The following is a 20,162-nucleotide window of genomic DNA, read 5'->3' as shown; positions in this document are numbered from 1 at the left end:
ATCAAGATGCGATATACATTCTAAAGTGTTTTATTATTGCCCAGATTGAAAGCATGTCATAATTCATAAACTCAGTGATGATCAGAATTCTTCATCTAGGAGTAATTTTTTTTTTTTTTTTACTTTCTCTATTTTGAGAATTTTATGGTCAATGAATCATCACACATCTATAAAATGAATTAGATTTAACTGAACCGGAATTAAATTTAACTGAATGGTGAATATAGAGATTGTCTTCTCATTCATTCAAGTATTTAATGAGTTATCTACCATGTGCCAGGCACTTTTCTAGGTGCTTGGCATATATCTGTTAATAAGACAAGCAGTTTCCCTCTTCATGAGGCTTACCTTCATTGACCCATTGTTCTTTTTCATATATCTGGTAGAGGAGGTTCAGCATTTTTGCCTGAGCACATTCTGAGAGATAACCACAGAACTTTGGTTGGCCCTAACGTATAATAAAGAACTAGATATTTTGATATATTTTAAGGCAAGTAGCAAATTGAGTTTTTTTTTAAGTTTATTTTGAGAGAGAGAGAGAAAAGGAGGGAGGGAGGGAGGGAGAGGATCCAAAGCAGGCTCCCTGTTGACAGTGCAGAGGCCCATACAGGGCTCAAACCCACGAACCACGAGATCATGACCTGAGCTGTAGTCAGACACTGAACTGACTGAGCCACCCAGGTGCCCCACAAATTGAAATGTTTTAAGAAATAAAAATTTGGACCTAGTTAAACATCTTAAAGTAGAAGTCCTTTTTATTAGCTACTTTTTGGTTATTTGATTGCTTATTACTATTGCTGTGAAATTGTATGTAGAAAAGGGAAATAGCTAAGGTACTTTTTTGATGTTAAACTGATGACTTACTCTGTTTTCATTCACCACACCCAAGCACTGTCACAGGACAAGCCAAAGTCTTCAGTAAGATTAAAGAGCATAGTCATTGCCTGAGTGCTTATCTGTTTTCAGTATAACTGAGATCTCTTTTGAGATGCTCATAGGATAATGCATACCATTTGCGGATCTAATGAAGGCTAGTGGTTTTTCTGAAGAGGCAGAACAAATTTTCTGGACATCTGGTTTTAGAATTTGAATCTGTCAAACATAAGTTTCACTTATAAAAAGTTAGTTTTTTTGACTGGTTATTCAGATTTTAGAAGAGCTTGCATTTTTTTGTAAAACAAAACTGAAACAGTTTTGTAATATAAGTAGAAATGTAGAGAGTTGGTACTGAAACTTCCTTGCTGGACATGGCTATCTATATTAGACTTAAAGCCAGTACTGATTACTTAATAACTAGTTTTCCACGGATCATGTAAATCTTAATTTTATTTCTTTTCGGTAAGAGTCCAGCCAAGAAGAGAGAACTTAATTTGAGGAGCCATAATTGCTTAGGTGTAAAAATTTTAAAAACTATTCCCAAAGATCCCATAAAATAATCCATAATACCTCTTACACCTCCTTTTATATGTGGTACTACTTAGTTCTACAGTTCTGTTTCATATAATTTGTTCTTTTAGATTCAGCATTCAGTGGGCGCTGCCATAGCTTAAGTTACTTTCATTTGGGAAATTATAAACAAGCATTTGGAACTTCTTTACATTATTAAGAGTAGATGTATTAAAGCTCAGAAAAATCATATATATAATTATATTTTATACTGAATTTAATATTTGGGACATGTGTGATCTTTATAGGAAAACTTCTATGAAAATTGTAGCTTCTTAAAAAATAAGTCTCGGGGCGCCTGGGTGGCGCAGTCGGTTAAGCGTCCGACTTCAGCCAGGTCACCATCTCGCGGTCCGTGAGTTCGAGCCCCGCGTCGGGCTCTGGGCTGATGGCTCAGAGCCTGGAGCCTGTTTCCAATTCTGTGTCTCCCTCTCTCTCTGCCCCTCCCCCGTTCATGCTCTGTCTCTCTCTGTCCCAAAAATAAATAAACGTTGAAAAAAAAAAATTAAAAAAAAAAAAAAAAGTCTCTGGGATTCCACTTGACCTCTTTAAGAATCACCTTATTATTTTAAGTATGTTTTAAAGGATTCGGTTTAAGTAATGGATTCTCTTTACTGGTTCCTCTCTTTAGCTCTGACACAACACCCCTTTTAAATGGATCAAGCCAAGACAGAATGTTTGAAACAATGGCCATTGAGATTGAACAGCTTTTGGCAAGGGTAAGTACTTTCTGTGAAATGACTGTTTTGCTAGTTACTATGGTGGTCACTTGTTAGCTATGGTACTAGATTATATTAATGCAGACATATTTATTGAAATCACCTTTTCATCCAAGATATGTGCCTCCCCAGGACACTTGAATTTTCATTACAGCCATTCTCAAGTCTTTTGGGTGTTATTTTTAGCCTTTATAGATTATTGAGGGGAAATACTGAATCCTTGCCTGTCGTTTGGTTTTTGGTTTGGGGGTGGTTTTTTATTTGCTTGCTGTTAGCCAGAAGCGCATACAGGCAAATAATTGACTTGTATCTCTTTATATTGCTTTTTAAAATATTTTTATTGGTTTTCTTCTCCCTCCTTACTTCCTTCCTCTTCTTTTTAGCTTACAGGAGTAAATGATAAAATGGCAGAATATACCAACAGTGCAGGTGTCCCGTCTTTGAATGCAGCACTGATGCATACATTACAGCGACATAGAGATATATTGCAGGTAGTATATTGCACTGGAGATTTTTAAGTGATTGTAGTAGGTTTTTTTAAAATCCCTGAATAGAATGTATACACATGTACTTAAGAGATTAAAGGGAAGAATCTTCTGAAATGATAAATATTATGCTGCAGAAATTTGTCTTGTTTTACCTTTTTTCCCTTGGTAGAATAAAATTCTGAAAATGATAGCTCTTGCTTTTGCCTGGTAAAAATGAGTAATATTCATCACTAGGTAAGTAAACTTCTATTGTGGAAGACCTTGCAATTTCACTAGCAATAATAGTGAAATAGCCAGCTGTCATGCAGAGGCCCTAATATGGTGGTTTGGAGTATACTTTCATCAGGCCTTGAAGATAATGTGGAAGGGAGGTAATATACTATATTTAGTGTATTGTTTGAGAAAATGTTAGAAGTGTACCAATAAAATGAAATAAATTCTTAAATATTTACATTCAGAGATGTTAAAAACATAGAGTAAAAATAGGAAGGCAAATGTTTTTAATGTTGAAAAAATTCAGCAACATTTTCTAATTTTAAAATATAGGAATAGGACACTTTATTTACCTAATGCAAAAATGTGCATGCCATATTAAAAGCGAGCATCACATTTAATGATAAAGTACTGAAAGCATTCCCTTTGAAGAAAAAAGCAAGATAAAGATATCCACAGTCACCACAGATGTTTAATATTGTTTTGGAAGTTCTTGGTGGTACAATTAGAGATATAAATAAACAAGATCTAAATAATGGAAAGGAAGAGGCAAAATTTGCATTATGTAGCAGTGAGAAAATTAGAAACAAATTAAGTAGGATGGTGGATTACAAATTAACATATCAAAGCAAGTAGTTTTCCTACATATAAACAATAACCTGTTAGAAAATATAATAGAAGAAACTATACAATCCTTGTGTAAAAATTTAATAAGAATGACTAAGACTTGCATGTATAAAACTTTACTGAGGAACATAAAAAAAATTTAATTAAAAAAATTTTTTTAATCTTTATTTATTTTTGAGGGAGAGAGAGAGGCAGAGCATGAGCAGGGGAGGGGCAGAGAGAGAGGGAGACACAGAATCTGAAGCAGGCTCCAGGCTCTGAGCTGTCAGCACAGCTCGAACCCACGAGCTGTGAGATCATGACCTGAGCGGAAGGCGGAAGTCAGATGCCTAAACGACTGAGCCACCCAGGTGCCCCCCAAAAGGATTTAATTTAAATAAGAGAAAAAATTATTTTGCCTTTGGAAAGAATATTTCTCTCTAAATCAGCCTATAAATTGAGTGCCTTCCCAATGAAAAGGGGCTTTTTGTTTCTTTTTTTCTTCTTTTTTTTTCAATTTTTTTTTTTCAACGTTTATTTATTTTTGGGACAGAGAGAGACAGAGCATGAACGGGGGAGGGGCAGAGAGAGAGGGAGACACAGAATCGGAAACAGGCTTCAGGCTCTGAGCCATCAGCACAGAGCCGGACGCGGGGCTCGAACTCCCGGACCGCGAGATCGTGACCTGGCTGAAGTCAGACGCTTAACCGACTGCGCCACCCAGGCGCCCCTCTTCTTCTTTTTTTTTTAATTAGCATAATGACACCAAAGTTCATTTGGATTCACAAGTATAACCAAGAAAAAAAAATGTGAAAATGGAGATAAGTAGTAAAGAATGACTAGTTCTACCAGATATTAAAACCTGTTAAGAAGCTAGAATAATTAAGATAGTTTGATTCTGGAGGAAAAAATATACCAATAGAACTGAATAGAGTTCGCATGGAAATTTAGTTTCTGATAAAGGTGGTATTTTAAATCAGTGGGAAAAAGAGGGATCATAAAATAAATAGACCTGTAATAATTGGCTAATTATTTGGGGGGAGAAAACAAACCTGAATTTCTATCTCAGTCCTCACATCCAGAATAAATTCCAAATGGATCAAAGATTTATATGTAGAAAAAGAAATTCTAAATGTTCAGAGTAAAGCATGGAAAATTACACATTTTGGGTAATAAAGAACTTTCTAAACAAGACCTAATAATGGAAACTATAACAAATGTCTAATTTACTTAATGTACAGAGAAATAATAGAAATAAAGAGATAACCTAGGGGCGCCTGGTGGGTCAATCAGTTAAGCTTCCAACTCTTGATTGCAGCTCAGGTCATGATCTCATAGTTGTGAGTTCAACTCTCTGTTAGTGTGGAGCCTGCTTGGGATTTTCTCTCTGTCCCTCCCATGCATTCTCATTCATTCTCTCTCTCTCTCTCTCTCTCGCTCTCGCTCTCGCTCTCGCTCTCGCTCTTTAAATAAATAAACTTAAAAAAAAAAAAAAAAAAGATAACCTAATAGGAAAATGGGCAAAGGATACTAACTGGCTGTTTACAGAAAATGTCCAAAACCATAAAAAAGATGTTAAACCACATGCTGAAAGGAAAATATACCCATCAATATGAGGTATGATTTTTCACCTGTCAGATTAGCAAATATTGAAACATATGTAGCACATTACAATAATATAGAAAAACAAGTCCCCGTCACTGTTGCTGGGAACATAAATTAGTGGTCATTCTAGAAGGCAGTTTAGCACTATCAAAATTTAAATGTAAGATTCTTTGATTCAGTTATTCTGTTAGGCATTTACTCTTTAAATACACTTAAAAAAGAGAAAGAAATTTCAATAAAATATGTATCTAAGAATGTTTATTTTTCAAACAGCATTTTTTAAACCAGCAAAAAAACAATTAAAATGTTTGTCAGTAGGGAATTTACTAAATGACAGTCATAAGATAGAATTCTATATACCTATTAAAAAGAATGTAGATTTCTATTTGTTAATATGGAAAGGTTACTTGATGTTTTATGAACTACTGAAAAGAAGGTATATAGCAGAATACAGCCGACCCTTGAACAGTGTGGGGACTAGAGGTGCCAACACCCCACCTCTCCACTCCTGTGCAGTCAAAAATTTGTGTATAATTTTTGACTCCGTAAAAATTTAAGTACTAATAACCTAGTATTGACTTGAAGCCTAACATGAACAATTGATTAACACATACGTTGTATGTTACACATATTATTCACTGTATTTTTACAATAAAGTAATTTAGAAAAAAGAAAATGTTATTTAAAAAATGATAAAATACATTTACAGAACTGTACTACAAAAAATTCACACGTAAGCGGACCTTTGCATTTCAAATCTGTGTTGTTCAAGAATCAATTGTGGTATAATTTCTTTAGCATAAGTGAAAGAAATAATAGGTAAGCTTGTATATACAAAAACGTAGTTCCTGAAAGAAAATACAAGAAAGTGATAATAGTTATGAGCTGTAGAGCAGGATGGTTTTTATTTTTATTACTTTTGGTGCTCTTTTAGTATTCTCCCATGTTCATATATATTTTTGTTTTTAAAGGGCAGTAGGGGCTTTCTGGGAGATTGGATTATGATTTTCATTTTCTTTATATACATCTCTGAATTTTAAAAAGTAATGAATATTCCTTAATAACTTAAAAGTATGGTAGTAGAAAAAGAAAAAGGAAAATATTAAAGATTATTCATTACAATTCTTTTGGTTCTGTTCTTCCTTTGACTGGTTTAGGAATCAAATTTCTGTGGGAGTTCCAAAAAGATGAAATTTGAAAATAAGCCCCATTCGGTGTACACTAAAGAGTCCCTCAGATTTTATTCTAGGCTATTTGGAATCATTTTGTCTTAAAATTATTTTCTTCTTCATAATTCTATCTCATAAGGTACTAAAAGATAGAAGGATAGTGATCTAGTGCCACTATTACCCTCCCATTGAATTGTTTTCATTTGAAACAAGTTGGTCACTCTTCAGGAAAAGGATTATAATGTTATTTTTACTTCTTGACTGTTTGATTCTTTCTTTTTTTTTAGAGGTTTATTTATTTATTGTTTATTTTTGAGAGAGAGAGAGAGAGAGTGCACATACAAGCTGGGGAGGGGCAGAGAGAGAGAGAGGGAGACAGAGGATCCAAAGCGGGCTCTGTGCTGACAGCAGAAAGCCTGATGCGGGGCTCGAACTCACGAACCATGAGATCATGACCTGATTCAAAGTTGGACATTTAACCAACCGAGCCAACCAGGGGCCCTGACTATTTGATTCTTAAATCGCAGTCTTCTTGACAGAAATTTTTAATACAATGACAATACATAATGGGCTCAATAAAATGAAAAGATATAATTAGCTTGTGTTGAGACTGGATGTTGATTTATTGCAGGATTATACACATGAATTCCATAAAACCAAAGCAAACTTCATGGCAATACGGGAAAGGGAGAATCTCATGGGATCAGTACGAAAGGATATTGAGTAAGTTACCTTTTATATTATTCTGTAGGATGTTTATTCACATTTAGGTTTAGAGCATATCTGTGATTAACAGCAAACTGAGTAGCAGAACCATGATTTAGAGTTCAAGGTTTCTAATTCCCATTTCACTCTTCTTTAAACATTGCTGCTATAATATGGATCTAATCCACTTTGCTGGACTTATCTCTAGTTTCCCCTAGTTTTATCATTGGCTCCTGCCAATCTTGACTTTACTATTTTAATTTGGCGTCCAGCTTAGATGATATCTTCCTAAGTTTTTCTCTGATCTCTTAATACTCACCTTAAGAATTTCCAATAGCTGAAGCTGTCCATGTTTCCCTTTCTGATTACCACCTACCTCTCTACCCTTTCTTTTGCCCTAACAATTATGTGTGTGCGCACATGTGCGCACACACATATACACACATACGCAAAGACACATCTGTAACTTTATGTATATTTTACATAATATATATAAAGTAACCTTTACTTCTCTAGAATCTGAAATATCTGTGTTTTCTATGTTTTATTCAAACTTCATAGCCTTATGTCAGATTATTTAAGAACTCCCAATGTTTTTATGCTGATCTCAATCCATATTTTAAATATTTGTTCTTCCATCCCTTTACCTCACCTTCAGTAATATATTCTAGCATTTCATATACACATTTAAAATATTTTTCGCCTCTGACAAAGTAAATCCATTGGGCATCCAATTAAAACTGAAGACTTTCCACTTTTGGACTATCTATTGATGCCTATCATCGTCTCACTTGTGAGAAATTTATGACACTTTTCATAAGTAAGTGTGACCTTGTATTTCATAAACATGTCTAAGATATGCATTACCATATGATAAACTGATATGTATCATGTATATTCTGAAAAATGTTTTCCTAGAGCTCCTTTATTTTACTACACCAGTAAGACAGTTCAGCAGCAGAAGTAATTTCATATTCACTGGATTCAAAATTTTTTGCTCAGAACTCTAATTGAGGATTAAACATAACTTTAATAGTTATGTTTCTGTCCCCCAGAATTATCTTGGAAAATTAATTTTTATTGTTTGTCTCTGTTTTATCCTTTTTTAAATGCTTAGTCTTGTGTACTTTGTAAGACACTTGGGAGTAAAAAATCTAAACATTTTTGCCATAGTTAGGAATTTCGTAATATTTTTAGTTCTCAAGAACATGTAAGTCTTTTGTTTAATATCTGTACAGACTATTTACATATGCATTTTAGTGCCCCCTGGTGTAGGGGACAGCCTTTAATGTTTAGGCATTTTGTTTCCCCACAATTGGTGTGAATTGTTAGAATATAGCCCACTGTAATAACTTGCTTTCTGAAAAATAATCATAAAAGAAACGTGTTCATCCATTCATTAAACTATTTCCTGATTACCAGCCATGAGTAAGACACTAGATAAGTCACAGAAGATGGTAGAAATGAAAAGACCAACTTAGCCCTCTAGGATTTTATAATATAGGAGCTAGAGGGAGTAAGACACATACTCAAATTAATATAATACAAAGCAGAATATGATTAGTGAGATGAGATACAGTAGCAATAACTGACATTAAATTTTTAAAAATTTTTTTAGTTTATTTCAAGAGAGAGCGAACAGGGGAGGGGCACAGAGACAGGGAGAAAGAGATCCCAAGCAGGCTTCACACTGTCCACGCAGAGCCCCATGTGGGGCTCAAACTCACGAAACACGAGATCATGACCTAAGCCAAAACCAAGGGTCAGACGCTTACCCCACTGAGCCACCCAGGTGTCCCAGTAATAACTGACATTTAAAAGTTTTTTGTAGTTGTACCCTATTCCATATATTACCGCTTTTTTGACTTCATTCTTTTGGTATAGTTAGAAGTCATTAGTCCCATTTTGTAAAACTAGGTATTTAGAGACTTATCTAAGGTTGACTGGCTAATAAGTGATGGGAAATAGATTTAAATCTAAATTATCTGTCTTCCAACTCCAGTGTGCTCTAGGTTATTTCATGCTGCTTTTTCTGAGGTTTTCTTTTCCACTGTACTTTGCAAATTAACACTTCCCCTTAGCCAGTAGTTCAGTTTTATCAGTATGGCCCTCTTGTCTTACTGCAGTATATGTGCAGTTACTTGAATTTTGTATTTTGTTCTTAATACTTTATTGTGAGTAAAGACCAAAAACATGAAAGTGTTGATAGTAATGATAAAAAGCATTTTCTTATAAATTTTAATGCACTTAAGACCAAGATAGAAATCCTTAAGTATGCCAAGATGGGCAGATCTTCAGTTGCATTTTAGCTCCATAGGCTCCAGTTGATAGACTGCATGTACGACTGTGAAGGAAAACATTGCATGGCAGTAGCTTCCCACCCCATGTGCTGTGCAGTGATCAGTTTTAAACTTTTACTTCCACTTGGAGACAATAAAGATACCATAGTAGACAATAATAATAATAGGCAAAGGAAAATAAGATTTTTGTTTAAGAACGTTGGATGATTTTGGGGCACCTGGGTGGCTCAGTCGGTTGAGCATCCAACTTTGGCTCGGGTCGCGATCTCACAGTCCGTGGGTTTGAGCCCCGCATCAGGCTCTGTGCTGACAGCTCGGAGCCTGGAACCTGCTTCAGATTCTGTGTCTCCGTCTCTCTCTGCTCCTCCCCTGCTTGTGCTCTATCTCTCTCTGTCTCTCAAAAATAAATAAATGTTAAAAAAAAAAGAATGTTGGATGATTTTGGTGAAAATAATAAACATCCCTAAATTAAAGAGGCAATAATATTTATCTATTTATCATAAATGCCATTTCTCTATTTTGTTCTAGGTCATATAAAAGTGGGTCTGGAGTGAACAACAGAAGAACTGAACTGTTTTTGAAAGAACATGACCACCTTCGAAAGTAGGTATTATTGTACACATACATATCATGTAGTTTCCCATACTTACTAATTCCTTTATTGACATAATAAACATTTTGTAGTGTTTTTTATAGCAAGCGCTTTATCAGTGCTAATTCATTTAATTCTCCTAACAACCCTCTTTGGTAGAAATGGAATTGTAACTGTTCCAGCTATAATTAGGAAAGATATTATGCTATTGAATATCAAAAATCTGCATTTACATCACTTGTTATTTGTAATACATCTTTTGTCACCTTAATGTTTCTTTTCTTTAGCAAGTCTATTCCTCTAATACATTTATACAGTACTATACATTATTAGTAATAATAATGATGCTAAAAATGACTTATGTTTGAGTGGTCCGTTACCACTTATTTATGCCAAGAAGCTTTATAAAGACTAATAGGCCAGGGTGCCTGGTTGGCTCAGTTAGTTAAGTGTCTGACTTCAGCTCAGGTCATGATCTCTCGGTTCATGAGTTCAAGCCCCACATCAGGCTCTGTGCTGACAGATCAGAACCTGGAGCCTGCTTCAGATCTGTGTCTCCCTCTCTCTCTGACCTTCTCCTGCTCACTCTCGGTCTCTCTCAAAAATAAACATGAAAAAAAATTAAAAATAAATAAAGAGTAATAGGCCATACACCAAATCTTTAAAAATCCATCAAAAAGAGAAGAATATCATATTATCTAAGAATTCAGAAGAAAATGCCTAGAAACTTGAATGAACTGTATATATATTTTAACACAAGTCACCATATTCTATCCCTTTTTCATCTATGTTTTTCTCTGCAAGCTACTGGTTTCTTTAATATTTTCTCTGTATTTTGTTGTAGAACTTAAGGATCAGAAAGTTACTTATCTCTGTGAGGTCAGCCTCAAAGCACTTGAGCAGCTAGTATCTTTGATAGTTAAACATTACAAATTATGTTGATATTTGCTGCTGAATATCATAAACTAGTCATGTCTATATGAGCTTAATGTACTATTCAATTTATTTTTCTTTGAAGATCACCACTAAATATAAGCTGTTGAAATCAGAACTTAGAAAAATCAAGACCTTTTTAGAAGCCTGAGTTCTTCTAGTGTTGGATATAGTTATTAGTGTTCCTTCTTAGTCTGTTGAATATTATTGATTGGCACAAGAGGGCAGTCTTTCCTAGAGTATGTTTAGGTTATAGTTACTCGTAGCTTTGGTTATTCTTTTTGTATTTGATAAAAACCACCAGAATAAAGAACTTTGCATTACATCCAAAGCGATGTTAACATATTCTTTAGTTATAGAGTAAATTTAAGGGATAAGATATTTAATACTTAAGTATCTTATACAAAATAAAGGTTTGATTGCATCAATGTTTCTGTATTGTCTCAAAAAGATGTTTAAGTTAGAAATGCAATAGTTCAATTACTTTAGGAATGATATGTTTGTTGCTAAAGAGTATACCAGAGTAATTACATAAATTAATATCCTTTGTTTCATACTTTCAAGACACACTGTTTATTATAAATTTTATATGAAAATTTGCAGTTTTGCATTTGTGTTAATAATCAAAGAAAGCCTTTCAGGAGTTTTGTATTGTCCATTTTACAGAAAAAATACAACAGTTCAGGGGCACATAACTAATTTGTTTATGGTTATAAAAGTGATGAGAAGACTGAAAATCAAAATGTGTTTTCCATTTTTCTCAGTTTTATATATGCTATACTTTATATATATATATTCCTTTCAATATTCTTGTGAAAAAGTTTGTGTGTGTTCATTCTATATAGAGAGAAACTGAGGCAGGATGAATTAAATGGAATATGAGCTTCTGATGAATCAGGGAAGTTGTTGAGACTGAAAACAAGAGCTCAGTCATTGCTGTCAATGTTGGATCACAGAGCTTCCAAATACATTTTGGAAAAAATCAATCTTTTGTGTGTAAATTACGAATATTTGGTAGGTAATAAAATAACGTAAAATCATGGATGATACATGTACAAATAATACAGAAAACTCTGTTTTTTCAATGTCCTCTCTATTTCATTGGCTAAGTGGTTTGAGTCACAATTGGCAAGATCTTTTCAGAACTTTTTTTCCATACAAAAGCTATAAGTGCTCTTTGTAATAAAGTCCTTGATGTAGAAACTATGGATAACACACAAAAAAACATTCAAATCACTCGTTAGTACAGATTCTCTAACCATTTTTTACTCACCAGTATATTGTGAGCCTTTTTGCATGTTATTTGATCATTTTTTTATTGTTTTTGCATATATTTTGTAATACAGATAAACCAAAATTTAACCATTTCCTTAAAGTTGGCCTTTTGGATTATTTCCAGTTTTTATTATTGCACATATTGAAGTCTTTACAAATATCCATAATTACTTCCTTATGATAAATTCCTAGAACTGGAATATATTCATTTGTAAAGCTTTTAGCATATTACTGTCAAATTTTCCTCTGAAGGTTTTCTGGTTTAGAGAGCTATTAGTAGTATATATGTAAACATTTCCCAGTGTGCTCAGTAACACTGAAATTTTGATTTTTTTTTTTAATTTATGGCAAGATAGACAAAATTTTTCAGGTAATAGATTTTTTTTTTTAATACGAGGAATACATTTTCATTACAGAAAACAAGTTAAATGGCCAAGCAAAAGAAGCATAAAGAAGTAGTAGTTAAATTAACCTAAAAGTGATTATAGGGGCATCTGGGTGGCTCAGTCTGTTGAGCTTCCAACTTCAGCTCAGGTCATGATCTCGCAGTTCCTCAGTTTGAGCCCTGCATCGGGCTTGCTGCTGTCAGCACAGAGCCAGCTTGGGATCATCTGTCCCCCTCTCTTTCTGCCCCTCCCCCCACTCATATTTTTTCTCTCTCACTCTCTCTCTCTCTCTCTCTCTCTCTTTCAGAAATAAACATTAAAAAAATTTTAAGTGATTATAGAAACCTATAGTGGTTATAGATTATATAGTTCATCAGTACCATTTGTAATTAATAGGCCAGATTTACTGGTAGGGTAATTTTTATGTTGATCTTTCATGAATAAAGGCATTTAATACCCAGTAACTCAGGTAACTAGTTTGATTTTGTGCAGTAGCATTGGACTTTTTATGGCTAAAAACATATGTAGATTTTTATTTGATTCTTCATAACATTTTTATGTTAATGTAAATTTCTGCAGCTTATTTCAAAAATATGTATTTTTCCCTTGAGAAAGATTTTTATAAATGAATGCAAACTTTAAAAAATCCTAACTTTGTAATTATTTTTATCAGTTCCCATTAACACTTTTTGTCTAAACATAAATGTTGTTAGCTTGTAACAGTTTATCTCATGAAAGATAATAATTTCTCTTCCTGTGGATAAGGTAGCTTTCATTTCTTACTTGTCTCTGAAATCTGAGTCTGTTTCAGTGTATCAGTCAGAATAAAATGCTGATTTTGCGTTAGTGTCAAGTTTATAGCTATTTGGTTTTCCCTGGGCTATAATGTAGATGCATTCCTGTGAGTTCTTTACTTGCTATTTAGATTAATTTCTCTTCCTTTAATCTGTTCTCTTTCATTGCTCTCTTATATTTTCCTTTTTGAAAAAATATCTGAATTAGTTTTGTATTTTAAAGTTCTTTTTTTCCCTTAAAGGAGTTTTACCTTTATGACCTATCTCTCTCCATATTTATTTTATGTATATTTTTTAATGTTTATTTACTTTTGCGAGAGAGAGAAACAGAGCATGAGCAGAGGAGGGGCAGAGAGAGAGGGAGCCACAGAATCTGAAGCAGGTTCCAGGCTCTGAGCTGTCAGCACAGAGCCTGACATGGAACTTGAACTCAGGAGCCATGAGATCATGACCTGAGCCACAATCAAGAGTCAGACACTTAACCAACTGAACCAAGAACTTTTTTTGTTGTTTCTTTCATAGCATTTATGAAAATATGTAATGATCTGTTTGGTTTTTGGTATTGTGATGATGATGATGATGATGATGATGATGATGATGATGAGACTCTCCTTGAATGTAAGCTTCATAAGAGTAAGGACTTGGTTAGTCTAGTTCTTGGCAGTGTTGTGCCCCTAGTTTGTTATATCATAGACACTTAATATTTATTTCTTATATAAATAAATGGATGTAAACAGAAGGTATTAATTTTGGTTTCATATACATGTATATGTAGGACACCTGTTTCCCAATATAGGAAACATGTTTCATTCATTTACTTACTCCCCAAATATTGACTGAATACATACTGTGTATAAGATACTGGTCCAGATGCTACATATACATATAAAATCTGATTTTGAGAACTAAAGGGGCTATTATTAATGTGATGAATTATTAAAAATCAAATTCTTATATGGTATATATTAACAGTCTTTGGCAACATCTCTCTTATTTACAGATAAGAAACAAGATTCAGAAAGGACATAGGCCAGGGTTTCATAACTATTTAATAATATACTAAACCCACATTTCCCAAACTATTTCCATATTTGTCCCACATCATATTGCTTTCCCTGTGACTTTCTTCTTTAAAATTTTATTTTTCTTGTATTAGGGGGCCAGCATGCATAATGCTATTAAGAGTTGAAAGATCAGTTGCTTTTCACTTCTCTGAAAAGCAAGTGACCTGGTCTCTCTGTATCTGTTTTTGTTTGTTTGTTTGTTTGTTTGTTTGCTTTTTGGGTTTTTAGTTTTTTGTAATGGGATTGTAGCTGTCCCTTTATGTTATGTAATTTTCAGGAAGAATAGCTAAAGAGTTAAGGCATTAAAAAATACCTTAAAAAATCTAAAGAATTTGTTTCACATAACTTTTCAAATATAGGACTTGTTTAAAGCAAGTTACACTTAAGTAAACAGGATCAGTTATAGTATTGAGAATTTGTTGTTTTGTTTTCATTCCATTGACATGATTGTTACTGAGGTGGCATACATATTTGTATACTTAGGTGTAAATATATCCATGAATGAGTAAAGAATTATTATATTCTCAGAGGCTTACATTTCTCTGCTAACAATTTTTCTTATGACCTTTCTTAGCCAATGTTTAGACTATTGATATTTTGAATCTTTTAAACTCACCAATCTTGTCATTCAGGTGATCCAAAGTTGTGGTGATGAAAATACTTTCCATAAGCATTTTAAAAACAATGAAAACAGTTTCACTTTTTGTTTGTTTCGTGATTTTCAGCAGATTTCTCTGAGCTCCCACAGCTAGTAGTAAAAGCTGAGATTCAAACCCAGGTATTCTGATTGTGTTGCTTCTACAATATCGCACTGCTTCTAAACTGATTCTTATGGTGTCTGTATCACAGAGTTGCTAAGATAACTCACGTAAAAAGGCTTTGCAAACTGTGAGGCTTTTCTATACAAAGCAGAAAATAATGAGAGTTAAAGCACCTGGCTCAGTCACTTGAGCATCCGACCCTTGGTTATGGCTCAGGTCATGATCCCAGGGTCACGGGATTGAGCCCCACAGTACTCAATCCATGCTGAGCGTGGAGCCTGCTTGAGAGTCTCTGTCTTTCTCCTTCTGCCCCTCTCCTCCACTTGCACGCGCTGTCTCTCAAATGAAAAGAAGAAAGAACATAATGAGGGTTTTAGGAGTAAGAAAAGCAAATACTAAAAGAGAAAACCTTTTATATGCACTGACAGTTTCCAGGTTTTAAATATAATTTGAAATGCTTGTGATGCTAGGATAATCTTTGTGAAATTAAATCCTAATTGTATTAATGGACCGTGACCATATTTGAAAAGTATGGGACATACGATCACCATAATTTAGTGACCTTCACAAGGAGTGGCTTTATCTCAAAAGTTTTTGGTGTAATCGTATGTACATTTATTGTTTAATAAAAAGCATAAGACTCCAATTAAATAATGGTCCGATTATAACATCTGTGAATGGGATAGTATAATAGACTCCTGGCATTCAGGATTTGACATTAGCTTTCTCAACTATATATGAAACCTAAAGGTTCATGATGTATAGTTTTGTTGAGATACAAACTCGAATGTTATGAGCTAATGAGCAGGTGTTGAGGAAGTCACTTGGCTAACAAGTATGTATAACCTACATTTACACTTCAGTCTCACTTCTGTGTTCATATTTCTGCTTTTTGTTATTTACTTGGTAACTACTATGAAATGATTTATACATGTACATGCATATACTTTTGTTTCTTTGTGAAACATCACTCCAAGGAGAAAATGCCTTTATAAAGGTAATGCTAGTGAAGTGATGCTACAAAAGTGGTGCTCATAAGTAGAAAAATGGGAAGCTTATGGAATAATAGTAGCCATAATATGGGAATATGCAAAGATCTTGAGATATATCCCTTACCTATATTAGGGGTATTTTGTATAATAGTGAGTTGAATTTTTAATGTATGAGGACTGCTAGCATTGGATTATTTCACTATGTATCTATCATTTTATTTGTGGGATATTTTTAAATTACATGCCAAAGCTCCATTTGTCTCAGGTGGTGCAGTTGTCTGCCATGTTGAAATAGGTGACAAAGCAAATTAATAGAACCCCTGAATAATACTTTTCTTATTTTTATATTCATGTGGTAATGTACAGTTTTACAAAGCAAAATGACCTAGTTAGGAGCTTTTATAGAGAACTCATTTTTCTTTACTTGGAGCTGTATTGAAATCAAATCCAGGGGTGCCTGGGTGGCTCAGTCAGTTGAGCATCTGACTTTGGCTCAGGTCAGACTCACAGTTCGTGAGTTTGAGTCCCGTGTCAGACTCTACTGACAGCTCAGAGCCTGGAGCCTGCTTCAGGTTCTGTGTCTCCCTCTCTCTGCCCCTCCCCTGCTTGTGCATGCTCACTCGCTCTCTCTCACAAAAATAAATATTAAAAATAAAAATTCATCTTCAGTTGGTACATTGCTTTGTTAAACAGTAAAATTTGAGTTGGAGATGCTCTGCTGTAGTGAGGAATTTTCTCTCCCCAAATGCATGTTTGCATAATGTGACACATCCTTGGCCTGCTCACCCCCACCGTGGAATTTATATGGATTAACTGTTAACTGATTGATACTTTATTAATCTAACAAGTTTCTGTTATTCATTTATCAAGCATTTAATGAGTGTCTCCTGTGTGCAAGGTCCTATACTAGACTCTAGGGAACCAAAGATGAATCAGACTCAGTCTCTACTCCTTGGGAATTCATTCTGGTTGGAGAAACAATAAACATAATTGTGCTATCTTGTGAAATGTTACATTTTTAAAGTATTAAATGAGGGGCGCCTGGGTGGCTCAGTCGGTTAAGCGTCCGACTTCGGCTCAGGTCATGATCTCACAGTCCGTGAGTTCGAGCCCCGCGTCGGGCTCTGTGCTGACAGCTCAGAGCCTGGAGCCTGTTTCGGATTCTGTGTCCCCCTCTCTCTCTCTGCCCCTCCCCTGTTCATGCTCTGTCTCTCTCTGTCTCAAAAATAAATAAACGTTAAAAAAAAAATTAAAAGTATTAAATGAGATGACATATATGAAAAAAACTGGAAGCTTTACAAATTTGAGATATTTTTCCTCCAGTGCATAGTACAATGTCTGGTATATCTTAAATGCTTGTATATTCTTGAATGAATTGATAAGAACAAAAGACCTATGAAAGCATAATATTATGGTATAAAGAAGAATTAGTTCTGCCTGGATATGTAGATGAAATGGGAAAGGCTTCACAGACGATTTGACTTCTGAGCTGGACTTTAAAACATAAGCAATTTATGTTGAGAATCAGGTAAAGAAAGGGATTCCAGGCCAAGAGAGACACTATGAGACATGAAAGTGCCTTGATCTGTATCAACCATGTATCTATAGGCTTATATAGTTTACAAGATACTTATATTTACATTATCCCTTTGAGCCTTATGACAACTTCGTGTAGTGAATTCATAGAGCCAAGGTGCTTAAAGCCTTGACTAGAACCCAGGGCCTGGGGTGTAAGAGAGAGCAATTAGCCATTTTCTTCTTCTTTTTTTTAATGTTTATTTTTATTTTTGAGAGAGGGAGTGGAGGGATGGCAGAGAGAGGGAGGGCAGAGACAGGATCCAAAGCAGGCTTTACAGCAGAGAGCCCAGTGCAGGGCTCTAACTCAGGAACCAAGAGATCGTGATCTGAGCTGAAGTCGAATGTTTAACCGAGTGAGCCACCCAGGTGCCCCTAGCCATTTTCGTCTGTATAGTTTCATAAGTGTCATGATTGCTAGTATTATTGAATTTCTGTGGTTACGTTTATGGAACTGTTTTCTGAGTTACAAGTATGTGAGAGAAACATACATAAAATGAAAAGTATAGTTCCATTCTTATGTAAGCAGATTAGCTTATATTGATAAATGGAGGGTTTTTTTAGAAGCTTCAGAAACATTAGGAAATGCTTTATTTATTTATTTATTTATTTTTGAAAATGTTTCTTTAATTCATAGATTTGTGATTTGCGTAGTTTTTTTTGGGATTTTCATTCTTCTTAAACCATTTATCTAAAGAACAGACTATGGAAACTATCATCCCCACATTCTTTCTTAAGCTTTCTGTTTCTGCTATGGTTGAACACATTTGTTGACATTAAAAAAGTATTTTTTGCACCAAAATGTTTGATTAAAATACTTTGAGAAGGGAAAAAGAAACAAAAACTTCTTCTCCATTTATATTTGATTTTCTGTTGTATATATATTGTATGTTGGATGTAATCAAGACAGTGTGGTATTGGTGAAAGAATACACCAATGGAATAGAATAGAGAGTTCAAAAATTGATGCACACAAATATAATCAACTGATTTTTGATAGAGGAACACAAATAATTCAGTGGACAAAAGAGTTTTTCAACAAAATGTGCTAGAGCAATTGGATGTCCTACATGCAAACACACACACACACACGAATATAAACACTGTCTTTTTCCCAGAAATAATTCAAAACAGATCATAGTCCTAAACGTAAAATACAGAACTATAAAACTTCTAGAAGTTTTATAATGTAGAAAAAATCTAGATGATATTGGGTTTGGCAGTGAGTTTTTAGATGCAACACTAAAACACCATATATGAGGGCACCTGGGTGGCTCAGTTGGTTGAACAGCCAACTTTGGCTCAGGTCATGATCTCACCATTCGTGAGTTGGAGCTCCACATAGGACTCTGCTGTCAGCTAAGAGCCTGCTGCAGATTCTGTCACCCTCTGTCTCTGCCCCTCCCCTGTGTGCGCATGCTCTCTCTCAAACAAAACAAAACAAAACAAAACATTAAAAATAATACTAAAAATAAAAATGCCATCTATGAAAGAAAAAACTGATAAGATGGATTTCATTGAAATTAAACACTTCTGCTTTGCCCTGCCAAAGATACTGTCAAGAAAATGAAAAGACAAGACACAGACTGAAAAAAAAATATTTGCACAACATATTTGATGAACAACTGTTACCTAAAATATTCAAAGGACTCTTAAAACTCAACAATTAAAAAGTAAGCAAAAGATCTAACAGATACTTCATCTGAGAAGATATGCAGATGGCAGATAAGCATATGAAAAAATGTTCAACATGATGTCATTAGGGAATAGCAAATTACAACAACGAGATGCCACCATACACCTATGAAAATGGCTAAAATCCAAAACACTGACAGCACCAAATGTTGGCAAGAATGTGGAACAGAGGGAACTCTCATTGCTGGTAGGAATACAATATAGCCACTTTGGCAGCTTCCTTAAAACACTAAATATAGTCTTAGCATATGATCCAGAAATCATGCTCCTAGGTATTTTACCTAAATGAATTGAAAACTTATGTTCAAACAAAAACCTGCACACAAATGTTTATTAGCACCTTTATGCATAATTGCCAGAACTTGGATGCAACCAAGATGACCTTCAGTAAATGAACAGATAAACTGTAGTATATCTGTACAATGGAATATTATTCAGTGATACAGAAAGTAAACTTGCAAGTCCCTGAAGACATGGAGGAGCCTTAAATGCACGAAAGAAGCCAGTCTGAAAAGGCTACACCTGTATAATTCCAACTATGTGACAAAAAGCAAAACTGTAGATGGTAGAGGGGCCCCTGGATGGTTCAGTTGGTTAAGCATCCAACTCTTGATTTCAGCTCAGGTCATGCATGATTTCATGGTTCATGGCATTCAGCCCTGTGTTGGACTCTGTACTGACAGCACAGAGCTTTTTTGGGATACTCCCTCTCTCCCTCTTTTTCTTCTCCTCCCCCCCCCAAAATAAATAAATAAGCATTAAAAGAGAATTGTAGACAGCAGAAAGTTCAGCTGTTACCAGGGGTTCAGAGTGAGAAGATAGAGTAGGTGGAGCACACAGGAGGA

At 34.6% G+C, this 20,162-nt stretch overlaps 1 protein-coding gene across 5 annotated transcripts in view; it reads left to right on the top strand.

Moving 5' to 3' along the window:
• The window catches only part of GOSR1 (golgi SNAP receptor complex member 1), a 64,218-nt gene that overhangs the window by 5,440 nt on the left and 38,616 nt on the right, over positions 1-20,162 (top strand). For all 5 annotated transcript variants that reach the window (XM_045044225.1, XM_045044224.1, XM_045044226.1 and 2 more), the window contains exons 3-6: positions 2,078-2,165; positions 2,549-2,656; positions 6,878-6,969; positions 9,780-9,854. In XM_045044225.1, coding sequence (XP_044900160.1) covers positions 2,078-2,165; positions 2,549-2,656; positions 6,878-6,969; positions 9,780-9,854 — 363 coding nt within the window. The remainder of the gene's footprint in view (positions 1-2,077; positions 2,166-2,548; positions 2,657-6,877; positions 6,970-9,779; positions 9,855-20,162) is intronic.

This window comes from Felis catus, chromosome E1 (genome assembly GCF_018350175.1).
Source record: "Felis catus isolate Fca126 chromosome E1, F.catus_Fca126_mat1.0, whole genome shotgun sequence".
NCBI classification, from domain to species: domain Eukaryota; kingdom Metazoa; phylum Chordata; class Mammalia; order Carnivora; family Felidae; genus Felis; species Felis catus.
The sequence above is the reverse complement of the archived record's forward strand: the minus strand, read 5'-3'. Positions and strand labels throughout refer to the sequence as shown.